Genomic DNA, 13,022 nt, shown 5'->3' with positions numbered 1-13,022 from the left:
ACTGGATGCTTACTCAGTTGCCAGATGTCAAGAAACCGATCCTTGTGCTTCGTAATCAGCTCCAGTTGTCCAACTAAAATCGTTCCATTCAGGAGATCATCGACGACTTTCATGAACACAGAGTCAGCAGTAGCCATCAACTTCTTGCCTTCATCTGTAATATTTGCTATTATTTTCTCATCGGTTCCTGAGCAGATTAAGAACACAGTTAAAACAGTGGCCTCCCCACCGCCTGCCTCATTGACATTAACATGGGAATTCCAAATAACCTCCTGTTCTGCCCCCACCGCCTCAAACGCAGACAATGGCTGGTCAGAGTCGCCAGAAGCACCAGTCACTCACTCCCTCCCGCTTTCCCCCATGAGGGTTAGGTCTTGCCCAGATTCATCCCTAACAACTTCCTTGTCCCCCTTCAGTATATAGAATATATTTCTTTCCTTGTTCATTCATTCATTTGTTCCTTCCTCCCTTCCTCCCTCCCTCCCTTCCTTTTGAGACAGGGTTCCCTTCTCTCTCCTCTCTCTTTCTTTCTTTTGGGACAGGGTCTTACTCTGTCACCCAGGCTTGAGTACAGGGGCAGAACCACAGCCCACTGTAACCTCAATCTCTGATTTTCCTGCCTCAGCCTCCTGAGTAGCTAGGAATACAGGTGCATACCACTATGCCTGGCATCTTTTTTTTTTTTTTTTTTTTTTTGAGATGGAGTTTTGCTCTTGTTACCCAGGCTGGAGTGCAATGGCGCGATCTCGGCTCACCGCAGCCTCCACCTCCTGGGTTCAGGTAATTCTCCTGCCTCAGCCTCCCGGCCTGGCATCTTTTTAAAAATTTTTTGTAGGGTCTCACTTTGTTGCCCAAGTTGGTCTCAAATTCCTGGGCTCGAGAGATCCTTCCACTTTGGCCTCCCAAAGGCATTGGGATTATACACATGAACCACCTCACCTGGCCTGAATATATTTTTTTAATAGAATACACAGAATCTTCTTTAAAAATTCCCCACCCCCGGGGGGAGGGCTCTCAAAAAAAAAATCCTCACCCTAGGAATACCTACAGCAGAAGAAATTGCACCAGGGACGCAGACGCACCTGGGAAAACCTATCAAGATGGTCTCAAGGTGACATTTTCATAGCAGATGGAAAGAGAGAAACAGCAAAGTGGTAACTTTATACTCTGCACATCTTCATCATCTTGCAAAAACTTGGAATTGATTTTATGATAAATTTAGATGGCAGAATTGTTATGCTTCATTTAACCACAGAGGATTTCTCGCCCAGTAATATTAGAGCCATACAGTATTAGAAGAAGATGAAATAAGAAACAAACACAGTAACTTTATGAATCATTGCAAAAACATGCGAGCAACCAAGATGTCTTTCATTAGGTGAATGGGTAAGCAAATTACATACAACAGCACCTCCATACAATAGTGTTATTCAGTGGTAAGAAGAACTTAGCTCTCAAGCCATGAAAAGACAAGGAGGAAACATAAATGCATATTACTAAGTGAAGGAAGCCAGTCTAAAGGCTACACGTGGTCAGATTCCAACTGTAGGGCTGGGCGTGGTGGCTCATGCCTGTAATCCCAGCACTGTGGGAGGCCAAGGCGGGTGGATCACGAAGTCAGGAGTTCAAGACCAGCCTGGCCAAGATGGTGAAACCCTGTCTCTACTAAAAATACAAAAAATTAGCCGGGCATAGTGGCGCGCACCTGTAATCCCAGCTCTTCGGGGGGGCTGAAGCAGAGAATTGCTTAAACTGGAGGCAAAAGTTGCAGTGAGCTGAGATCGTGCCACTACACTCCAGCCTGGGTGACAGCAAGACTCCTTCTCAAAAAAAAAAAAAAGATTCCAACTATAAGATGTTCTGGAAAAGACAAAAGGGGAGGAAGGGGGTGGTGCAGGACAGGGGATTTTGTAGGCAATGAAACTACCTGGTATGATACTGTAATGGTGGGTGTAGGCCATGACACATTTGTCCAAACCCACAGAATGGACAACACCAGGAGTGAATGCTGTGTAAACTATGGACTCTAGTTAATAACAATGTATCAGTGTTGGCTTGTCAGCTGTAACAAAAGCCCCACACTAATGCTGCATGTTAATAACAGGGTACCACCTGGGTGATGGTGGGGGAGAGAGATGAGAACTCTCTGCACTTTCTGCTTAATTTTCCTGTATACATAAAAGTACTCCAGAAAATTCTAACTGAAAAACAGGCTGGGCATGGTCGTCCACGCCTGGAGCTGGAGCGGGAGGATCACTTGCGCCTGGGAGGTTGAGGCTTACAGGGAGCAACAATGGCACCACTGCACTACGTGCTAACTGGGGCAACAGAGAAGACCTTGCTTTAAAAATAAATAAACTGCCGGGCGCGGTGGCTCACGCCTGTAATCCCAGCACTTTGGGAGGCCGAGGCGGGTGGATCACGAGGTCAAGAGATCGAGACCATCCTGGTCAACATGGTGAAACCCCGTCTCTACTAAAAATACAAAAAATTAGCTGGGCATGGTGGCATGTGCCTGTAATCCCAGCTACTCAGGAGGCTGAGGCAGGAGAATTGCCTGAACCCAGGAGGCGGAGGCTGCGGTGAGCCGAGATCGCGCCATTGCACTCCAGCCTGGGTAACAAGAGCGAAACTCCGTCTCAAAAAAAAAAGAAAGAAAGAAAGAAAGAAATTGCCAGGCGCAGTGGCTCGTGCCTGTAGTCCCAGCTACTCGGGAGGCTGAGGCAGGAGAATCACTCGAACCTGGGAAGAGCAGGTTGCAGTGAGCTGAGATCACGCCACTGCACTCCAGCCTGGGTGAGAGAGCGAGACTCCATCTCAAAAATAAACCAATAAAAATATACAAATAACACAAAAATGATCTTTTCAAGTGAGTAGCTTTTCCTTACGCACTTCCATATCCATGATGTTATTTTATCCCCACAGCTTCCCCGATGTGTTGGAAGCTCAGCATTTATTTTGGCCGTTCCATATCCAGTGCCTTCTCATTAAAAGATCTGATCTAAGGTCTCACACATCAACTGGATGTGAATGTTTTCAGGATGGAATGTCTCTCTCCCTCCTTGATCACAAAACACTTGGGGCTCAGGGGCTGGGTGGGAATTGGAGAGCACAGGACTTCATTTTCTGTGTCCTGTGTAGGTCCTCAGTGTTGGCCTCGACATTCTACATTTATCTCCAAATAAGTAAGACACACCCGGGTTTGGATTTTCATGTTTGCTACTTAGAATCTTTGAGCTCTTGGATAAGTCACGTTGTGTTATTCGTTTCCTCATCTGAAAATTGGGGGCCTAAAGAGGACTTTCAGAAAGGGCTGTTGCAAGGGCAGGGGTCAGCACAGTCACTAGGGTATAGCAAGCATTCAGTCAACAGGGCTTTTAGCATTGGTTACTATTTACAAAGCAAGACACTCTGAGCCTTCCTGGGTCTCTCTGTCCAAACTGCAGCCTTTATCAAACATCAGCCCATCCCAACTCAGTATCAGCCCATCAGGTCAAACCTTCTGACTCCCCGATCCCCAGTCAGGCAGACACCACCTTCACCAAGCTCACGTTTCCAGCACTCCCCCAAACATACCGCACAATTTGAAGAGATGCTTGACATCTGCCCACGTGAGCAGGTGCTTGAAAACTTCATCCAAGTCATCCACGGCTTCCCCATTGTGCCGAGGCCAGGACTTGGTGATCACAGCAGATAAGAGGGTGCCGAATTTCCACAAATTATGGCAAGAGAGCCCCTGAAGGATGCTGGTCTGAGACTACAAGAAAATTTAAGAGGGAAATTTAGGAGTTTTCCGTTAGTTTGTTTTAGGTAATAACAAAAGTAAATTACCTACCCAATAGCATTTCAGAAAGCTACTGTAACTCGTTGTATAAGGCCACAAAAAGAGCGAAATAGTAAGACATTTCACGTCTTAGAAAATGTTCATTTCCTTGTATACTGCCTCCAGAGATGTGAAGACACACCAACACACAGACACACACACACACCAACACACACACACCAATACACAAACACACACCAACACACATACACAACCCCCACACACAAACACACACACATACGTAAACCCACACACACACACCAACACAGATACCAACACACACACCCCAACACACATACACAAACACACACAAACACATACACAAACCCACACACACACACCCCAACACACACACACCAACAGAACCATTCACTCTCCTTCTTCTTGCTAACTGCCAGTTGCTACTTCATTTTTTTTTTAAACTTTCATATCATGAAAAATACCAAAAATGAATAAACCCTGAATATAACATATGTTTTATGTTTCTAAAGTGTAATTCTTTGAAGAAGCTGCCTTCAAACAACACATACATTTTAATTCTCTTTTTACCTCTCCACCGAGAAATCATATTTTTCTTCCTTAGGTTCAAAGTTTCTGCAAAAAGTTTCAGTAATGAGTAAAAACCACAAGGTTAATTTACAATAGATACTTTCAGACATTTAAAAGGATAAAAGAAAACCTTATCCAGCCACATAAAAAAGCAACTATACACTATGATCAAGTGTAATCTATCCCAGGGATAAAAGGTTGACTTAACATCAAATATCAGTTTATATAAATAGGAAAATACAGCATGATCATTTCAGCAGATATGGAAAAAGCATTTGATAAAATTCAACTCCCTTCTGTGATTAAAGAAAAAAAAAACCACCACCATTCAACCAATGAGAAACAGAGAGGAACTTCCACAAACTGACAAAGGGCGTCTATGAAAACCTCACGGCTGACATCACACCTGGTGGCAAAAGACCAAAAGCTCCTAAGATCAGGAAGGATGCTCCCTTGCACCACTTTTATCCAACATTGTACTGAAGGTTCTAGTCAGGGCAATCAGGCAAGAGAAAGAAAGAAAAGGCATCCAGACTGGAAGAAGTGAAACTCTGTTCACAGGTGATGTGATCTTACGTATAGAAAACTTAATTCTCTCTCTCTCTCTCTCTCTCACACACACACACACACACACACACACACACGCACACAATCTGAGCTAACAACTGAGCTCAGCAATGCTGCAGGACATGTGGACCAGCTGCGTGTCTAGACACCAGCAAGGAACAATCTGGAAATGGAATTCAGAAAACAATTCCAATGACAAGAGCACCCAAAAAAATACTTAGAAATTTAACAAAAGAAGTGCAAAACTGAAACCCTGGAAAACACAAACACATTGTTAAAAGAAATTGGCCAGGCATGATGGTCCACACCTGTAATCCCCGCACTCTGGGAGGCTGAGGCAGATGGATCACCTGAGGTCAGGAGTTTGAGACCAGCCTGGCCAACATGGTGAAACCCCGTCTCTACTAAAAATACAAAAAATTAGCTGGGTGTGGTGGCAGGTGCCTGTAATTCCAGCTACTCGGGAGGCTGAGGCAGGACAATCTCTACACAGGAGGCTGAGGACAATCTCTTCCTCTTTGCAGAAAATAGCTAAATAAATGGATAGAATTTTCCATTTCACACGTTTTGCTTCCATAAATGTTCTGTAAGCCTTTTGTAGTCTTTTCCTGCATGCCTGCTAAGCAAGTGTTAGCCATCAAACCGGCAGCACAGCGGTAACGGCCACCTGACTCGTGCCACACGGTGGGGGGGCGGGATTCCACAGAACACACGCAGGACGGCATGAGCAGCAGGGGCTGTGCGGCACGGCGAGGGATGCGGAGAGAACTGGGTTTCTGTGCTGCTGCCCTGGGCGAGGGAGGACGCTGCCCACTTCCCAACCTCTGAGTCAGCCGAGGAGCTCAGCCCTAACAGGTGCTTTAGAGCCCTTAGCCGCGTCCCGGGAGAACACAGCTGTGAGCCCGAGACGCTTTCCGGGAGGGGCGGAGAGGCTGTTCACCTGGCAGGCTGAGCTCACGGCTTCAATGACGCATTTCTTGAAGGTCTCGGCCACACTGTCCTCCGGGCCGTCGGTGTCCCAGTAAGTACTGCAGTAGGCAGTGATCTGGGAGAGGGGCCTCTCCTGCAAAAACCAGAGGGGGTTTCAGAGTTTGCGGACGCAGCGCTCCAACACTCTGGGATGAAAGGGCTTTCGTCATTTTCACTTTCCCCCCGTTTTCGGCTTCTCCCTGCCCACACAAACCGTGTCCTCCCTGCCCCGCACCAGCGGACCAGCAAGGCTAACATTTTAAAGAGTCCCTTTTCCCACTCTGCAGAAAAAGCACCTGGCTTGTAAAAACAGGGAAGTTATGAGAAGTCAGTCATTCTCCTTGCTTCTGTTTTTCCTTTAAAGATCCATTTAACAGTTACATATAAAACTCTCATATCCCATAAAAACTACTTTTTCTAGAGTCTCGGCATGAGGGGCATGTCTGTGTGTTCTCTGCTTGTGTTTAATGAGGCTCCTGTCACCAACAGGCCACTCAGACTTACTGCCTATGAGCAGGCCTGGCTTCTTCTGTGCCTGGGGCCCCACTGATAGAGGCAGGAGGCGGAGAAATCCAAGCCAGACAGGAGCGAGTCCCTGGCAAAACCCCACCTTCGGGCGGAAAAGCCTGAGAACAGCCCAAAGTGAGAACTTCTGTCCCCGTGTACCTGCTCTCCCCACACTGGTGCTTTTGAAGTAATATCTTTTCACCAATCAAATACTGCTTTTTCCAAAAATACCCACAGCCCACCTGCCCCCCATCCCATGCCTATAAAGACCCCAGACTTGGTAGCGAGAGAGAAGTAGCTTGACTGGAGAGAGGTGACTTGACTTCAGAGGGGCAGCTGGACTTCGGAGGAGAGAGAGGTGGCTTAACTTTGGAAAGACGGCTTGACTTCAGAGAAGAGCCAGCCAGAGACAGCTGGACCAGAAGCAGATGACCCGCCTGACCCATCCCCTCTCCAGCTCCCCTCTCCACTGAGAGCCATTTCCATTGCTTAATAACATTCTCTGCCTTCACCACCCTTCCAGTGTCCAGGTGACCTCATTCTTCTTGGATGCCAGGCAAGAGCTGGAGACCTGCCACGTGTGGGTACCCAAAAATGGTTGTCACACCAGCCCTTCGCCCTTGCTGGCAGAGGGCAGCCAGCCTAGGCAACAAGGCAAGGGGCCCACTGAGCTGGTAACACACCGCATCCGTAGACAGCGGAGCTAAGAGCATTGTAACACGCCCTCTGGAGCTTCAGGGGCCGCAGGCACCCCCACCTGGGCACTGCCGCGGGGCCCGCACGGAGCATACTGTGTCAGCTCCCAAAGCAGCTGGCCAGATCCCACACCCGCTTGCTCATGTGCTCCCTCCCACAAGGGGTTGAACATGGTGGGCAGAGTAAACGCGGCACCCCCATCTCAAGTCCGATGAAGGGGTCAAGAAAAATCTTGCACCCCTGTGAAGGTGAGATCCTGAGCCCTTGTTCCTCTCTGTCCTCTCAGTAAGACTCCAAAGAGCTCTTCTGGGGACAGACTACCAGGGCTGGATCAGAAACGTAAATACGGAGCTGTGATTCACCCTGTCCCTGCCCCCAGACAGGCACCGCTGAGATGTTGCTCGTGGTCTGAGGTTCTCCAGCTTAACTTAATGCCCTGAAAAGAACGTCCCCCAACTTTCGGTACCTTTTTGAGTCTTCCTTCCATGTCTCTCAACAATGACTCCTTCCAGCCATGCTCCGTGGGGAAGTGGATTTCCACCAGGCGCCTCCAGACCTGCAAAATCCACAAACAGGTCACACCCACTCTGACAACTAACACAGCGCACAGGACTAGCGGGCACCAGGGCGCTTCCCAGGCTAGTGGCAGGTCATGGCGGCCCAGCTTGGCTTTCTAAAATCAGAGACCCAACCAGGGGCCACTACTGCTCTTATGACTGCACCACTGGCTTTTTATTCTAAAACGATTTCTCTCTAATGTTATATTTTGAAAATTTTTGAAGTTTCAAAAAAGTCACACAAGGCCACCCACATTCGTTCAACGCCAATCCTGAGGGCTTCGCGTTTCCCGCGGCTGCCTCTCCTGTGCTCACTCTTCCGACTCTCTCCATAAATCAGCATTTTCTCTCCCAAAACATGGGAAAGTTAAGTCGCAGGTGCCACGGCACCTTGCCCCGACGTACCCAGGCAGGGCCTCCTATGACCTCAGCCCGTCCCCGCACAGCCCCAGTGCAGGTGCCCCCAGGAGGTGGTCTCCGCCCCCGTTCCTCCCGCGCTCCAGCTCCTGTTCTGACTGGGTCCTAGACACATGCGAGGGGACACACGCTGTACTTACTTACCGCGTCTCTTTTCTGCATTTACTTATCACGTCTCTTTTCTAGAAGAGTTCCCTTGCCATTTTTTTTCTTTTTTCTTTTAACATGTTGACAATTTGCAAAACTTCAGACCAACTGTTTTGTAGACTGTCTTTTGACCTGACTTGTCTCGTAATTTCCCCATGATTTGATTCAGATTAAAACATTTTTGGCAGGGACACTATGAGGTTGAGCCACATGAAAATGAACTATCAACAAGTATTTTAGGAGACAGGGTCTCACTCTGACACCTGAGTTGGAGTGCAGTGTGCAATCACAGCTGACTGCAGCCCTTCCACCCAGGCTTCCCAGAGAGTTGGGGTTATAGGCATTAGCCACCCTGCCCAGCCAAAAAGGAAAATGAACTTTTTTTAGGTCAGGCATGTTCGACTATCCATCAACATCCACCATCGAATATCCACCACCACGCCTACCTCCATAACCTTCACCACCATCATCACCTCCACCACCTCCACCATCACCACCACCTCCATCACTACCATCGCCATCATCACCTCCACGATCACCTCCATCACCATCACCACCACATCTCTACCACCACAGGGACTGTGCCCAGCCAAAGACACCAGGCGGTGCAGCGGCACTTTGCACCCAGCATCTGTCTGCCTCAGAGCCACCCTGCCAGGTAGACAGGAGCGACTCCATGTTGTAGATGAAGAACTGAGGCTCAGGTGAAGGCCGACAATGCCCCTGGCCAGTAGCCTGTACCCTGTGATTTGCAGTCACGAGGAACCACAGTCACTCACATCCCGACCCAGAAGCCTTCAGCAACGCTTACCTCAATTTCCTCGGAGTACGTGAATGAACCACCTGAATATAGGAGCATGTCCTTTGTAAAAACTGCTCGGAGCCACCTTTTCGTAACGGCAAGCGTCCCCTGGAAGACCGTTTGGACTGAATGATTTCCAGTTGCATCTCCCTGTCCTGCAGAATCCTGTTGTCACACAAGAGGGAGAGTCAGTCATCCTCAGCTGCGGACTCACTCAGGTTCCCGGCGAGATGCCACCCCCCCGCCTCTCCTCTCTGCTGGCACAGGCCGCTAAAGGAGTGGCTGCGCTGGCTAGAGGGGCGGCAGGCCTCGGCGGAAGCCCCCTTCCCAAAGCACTTCTGCTCCCCGGGGTTTCTGGGTTCACCCTGAATGTGGGTGATGCGGGAGAAAAGAGGGAGGGAGGGAGGGGATGGCGTCGGTGTCCTCCCCTGCAGGCCCAGGCAGCCTCTGTCCTGCCAATGAGCAGGCTCCCAGGCTGTGCCCAGGAGACCGAGGGGGAAGAGCACACCCAGAGGGGGCCCTGCAGACTCCCGGCCTGCTCCTCGGACACAGGAGACAGCCAGGCTCCTGACCCAGAGATAAACCCGGGTTCCCTTCCCACTGTGCTACGCCAGACCCCCCAGACCCACGGGAAAACCCCTCTTCCCCTGGGCTCAAGGCCTCCTGTGTGCCTCCCTCTGTCTCCCCTGCCTTCCCCTTCCTCCCTCTTCTTCACCCCCCATGCCTCCCCCTCCTCCCCCTTTCCTTCCCAGAAGCACTTCCCAGGAAGCATGCAGGCCAGTGGACAGGGCCTCCCTCCTCCTGGGAGGAACCCACAGTCCCGGATTCGTGTGTGGTTTTTTCTTTTTCTTTCTTTCTTCTTTTTTTTTTTTTTTTTTTTTTTGAGACAGTCTCTCTCTGTCTCCCAGGCTGGAGTGCAGTGACACGATCTCAGCTCACTGCAACCTCCACCTCCCAGGTTCAAATGATTCTCCTGAATCAGCCTCCCAAGTAGCTGGGATGACAGGCTCCTGCCACCACGCCTGGCTAATTTTTGTATTTTTTAGTAGAGACGGGGTTTCGCCACGTTGGCCAGGCTGGCCTCGAACTCCTGACCTCAGGTGATCCGCCCGCCTCAGCCTCCCGAGGTGCTGGGGTGACAGGCGTGAGCTGCTGTGCCCGGCCGTGTGTGTGGCCGTTTTCTTAAACACAGCCCCGCACATGGTGCAAGTGTCAGAGCCACAGAACCTGGACGTGCTCAGGCGCTCACTGGCAGCTCTGGGTGGCCCGTGCCTTGACGCAGCGAAGCTGTGCTGGGCAAGTGGACCGGGGTTGCTGATGGGCAGGGCAGCCCAAGGGCAGGAGAGAGGAAGCGTCCACCGCAGGCAGGGGCACATAGCGTCATCAGCCCTGGGAAGGGCCAGGACGGGAAGATGCAGACAGCAGCTTTCAAAGCATGTAAGAGGGGCCGGGATGCAGGTGCTGCTGTGAAAGAGAAAGAGAGAGCCCGCAGAGAGGGCTGGGCACGGGGCCACTAGAGCACATCACGCAGGGGGAGGGGCGGGCAGGCAGGAAGCAGGCACTGCTGAAGGTCCCCCAACGGCACGGCTCCTTCTAGAATATTCCAGCGGCACATGCTGCAGCCATGACCAGTAAAAGCAACCTGAGTGACCGCCCGGAGGCTGCACGCCTGCTCCAGAGCCTGACACAGGCACCTCGTTCCCCACATGTCCCATCAACCCTGGGGCTGTCACGGCAGCAGCCACCCAAAAGCTGCTTCAGCACGCGCATGCATTTTTGCTTTGTTTAATTTTAGTATTGCAAAGTTTTATTATTTTTTTTTTTTATGGTTTGCTTTTCTGGCACAGTAGAGTCTTTTGTCCGTAATATGGATTAGACTTGATCTGAGATCCCGGCCAGCATTTAAGAAAGTTATTTCTATAGAAAATATATCCTAAGTAACTGACAAATTCCTTAATTTGGAAGTTGGCAGCCGCCTGGGATGGTTTAAATAGCAGCCACTCTGGAGAATGGGATCATCTTACCAATAATATTTATTCTTAAATTGGGTCTGTGATATTTTAACGCCAGATAACTGAGAGGAAGAAAGTTAAAAGATACACTTAATTGTTTCCTATCACTAACGTCACAGTTCTGATTTGCAGTAAGGACCAAAAACAAATGATTAGTCCAGTGCAGTGGCTCACGCCTGTAATCCCAGCACTTTGGGAGGCCGAGGCAAGTGGATCACGAGGTCAGGAGTTCAAGACCAGCCTGACCAAGATACTGAAACCCTGTCCCTATGAAAAATACAAAAATTAGCTGGGTGTAGTGGCTAATGCCTGTAATCCCAGCTACTCAGGAGGCTGAGGCAGGGAACTGCTTGAACCCGGAGGCGGAGGTTGCAGTGAGCTAAGATTGTACCACTGTACTCCAGCCTGGGAGTCAGAGTGAGACTCCACTTCAAAAAAAAAAAAAAAAAAAGCCAGGAGAGATGGCTCACGCCTGTAATCCCAGCATTTTGGGAGGCTGAGGTGGGTGGATCACTTGAGGTCAGTTTGGGACCAGCCTGGCCAACATGGTGAAACCCTGCCTCTATTAAAAATACAAAAATTAGCCAGGCAAGGTGGCAGGCACCTGTCATCCCAGCTACTCGGGAAGCTGAGGCTGAGAACTGTTTGAACCCAGGAGGTAGGGGTTGCAGTGAGCCGAGGCTCCGCCACTGCACTCCAGCCTGGGCCACAGAGTGAAACTCCATCTCCAGAAAAAAAAAAGATCAGGTCGAGAGCAGTGGCTCATGCCTGCCATCCCAGTACTTTGGGAGGCCAAGGAGGGCAGATCACCTGAGGTCACAAGTTCAAGACCAGTCTGGCCAACATGGTGAAACCTCGTCTCTGCTAAAAATACAAAAATTAGCGGGGCGTGGGGGCAGACACCTGTAGTCCTAGCCACTTGGGAGGCTGAGGCAGGAGAATCACTTGAACCCGGGAGGCGGAGGTTGCAGTGAGATGAGATCATGTCACTGCACTACAGCCTGAGCGACAAGAGTGAAACTCCGTCTCAAGAAAAAAAAAGAACAAAAACAAATGATCAGTCTAAATATCAAATCTTATATCACTTTCAAACTGAAGCTCATGAACTCAAGTAGGTGAAAGCTTCACAGAAACAAAAAGGAAGGGATTACTGATCCCTGCAACCAGGCAGAGCTCAGAGGCACGGCTCTGAGCGGGGAAAGCTGGGCAGAGGAAGGTCAAGCTCGGAGACAGGGCACACTGATCCATGGGAGAAGTCACCACAGCGGCTCCCTTCGGGAGGGAGGAGCGGGATCATCCTGCAATGGGACCTGGGATGTGGCCTGCAGCGGGGAACGGATGGCAGGTGCTGTGGCCTTTGTTACCATATTCTAGTGACAATGTAAAGGAGAACAATCAGGTGGGAAAGCCCATGTCTGGACATTTGGGGAGGAAAATGGTCCCCATCGTTCTCTGCAAACAACAGAATCAAGAAAAAAGAAAAGTCGTCTTCTGCCTGACCTCCAGGCCCTGTGCCAGCTCTCTGGTTTCCCCACGGCCAGCTGGCGGCCACAGGTTGTTAACTCCCCGCCTCCCTCCCACGAGGAGGTAGGAGGGCGAGGACATCCCCCACACCCAGAACGGAACCCAGCGTCAAGGAGGTGCCCGAGAAATGTCCGATGACGGAATCCCCCACTCCGTCTCATCCCAGCATCCAGAATCAGTCTGTTACCTTTCCAAATCCCACTCCTATCCTGGGTGTGATACTTTGTGTGTTGACTCCACTTACCAGCAGAGGTAGAACTATAATCATCCTGCAGACAATCTCCGCAGATAAGACCGGCAGCTCGTAAAACTTCGGCGTCTTTATAATGCTGCAGACAGCTTCATGGAGTTTCAGGCACACAGTCAGGTAGGAGGGTAACAAGGCCTCCTGGGAAATCCTGCCCCACAGAGAGTTCAGAGAAACCCCGGCAAGGATTTAGGAGAAGCCAGAA

At 50.0% G+C, this 13,022-nt stretch overlaps 1 protein-coding gene across 2 annotated transcripts in view; it reads right to left on the bottom strand.

Moving 5' to 3' along the window:
* The window catches only part of RNF213 (ring finger protein 213), a 119,828-nt gene that overhangs the window by 63,598 nt on the left and 43,208 nt on the right, over window positions 1–13,022 (bottom strand). For both annotated transcript variants that reach the window (XM_039477053.2, XM_039477054.2), the window contains 6 exons: window positions 12,815–12,968; window positions 9,044–9,199; window positions 7,578–7,667; window positions 5,880–6,002; window positions 3,577–3,757; window positions 14–187 (listed from right to left, as the gene is read on the bottom strand). In XM_039477053.2, the coding sequence (XP_039332987.2) occupies window positions 14–187; window positions 3,577–3,757; window positions 5,880–6,002; window positions 7,578–7,667; window positions 9,044–9,199; window positions 12,815–12,968 (878 nt within the window). The remainder of the gene's footprint in view (window positions 1–13; window positions 188–3,576; window positions 3,758–5,879; window positions 6,003–7,577; window positions 7,668–9,043; window positions 9,200–12,814; window positions 12,969–13,022) is intronic.

Source organism: Saimiri boliviensis, chromosome 17, assembly GCF_048565385.1.
Source record: "Saimiri boliviensis isolate mSaiBol1 chromosome 17, mSaiBol1.pri, whole genome shotgun sequence".
Classification (NCBI taxonomy): domain Eukaryota; kingdom Metazoa; phylum Chordata; class Mammalia; order Primates; family Cebidae; genus Saimiri; species Saimiri boliviensis.
This window is presented reverse-complemented; position numbering and strand designations above follow the sequence as displayed.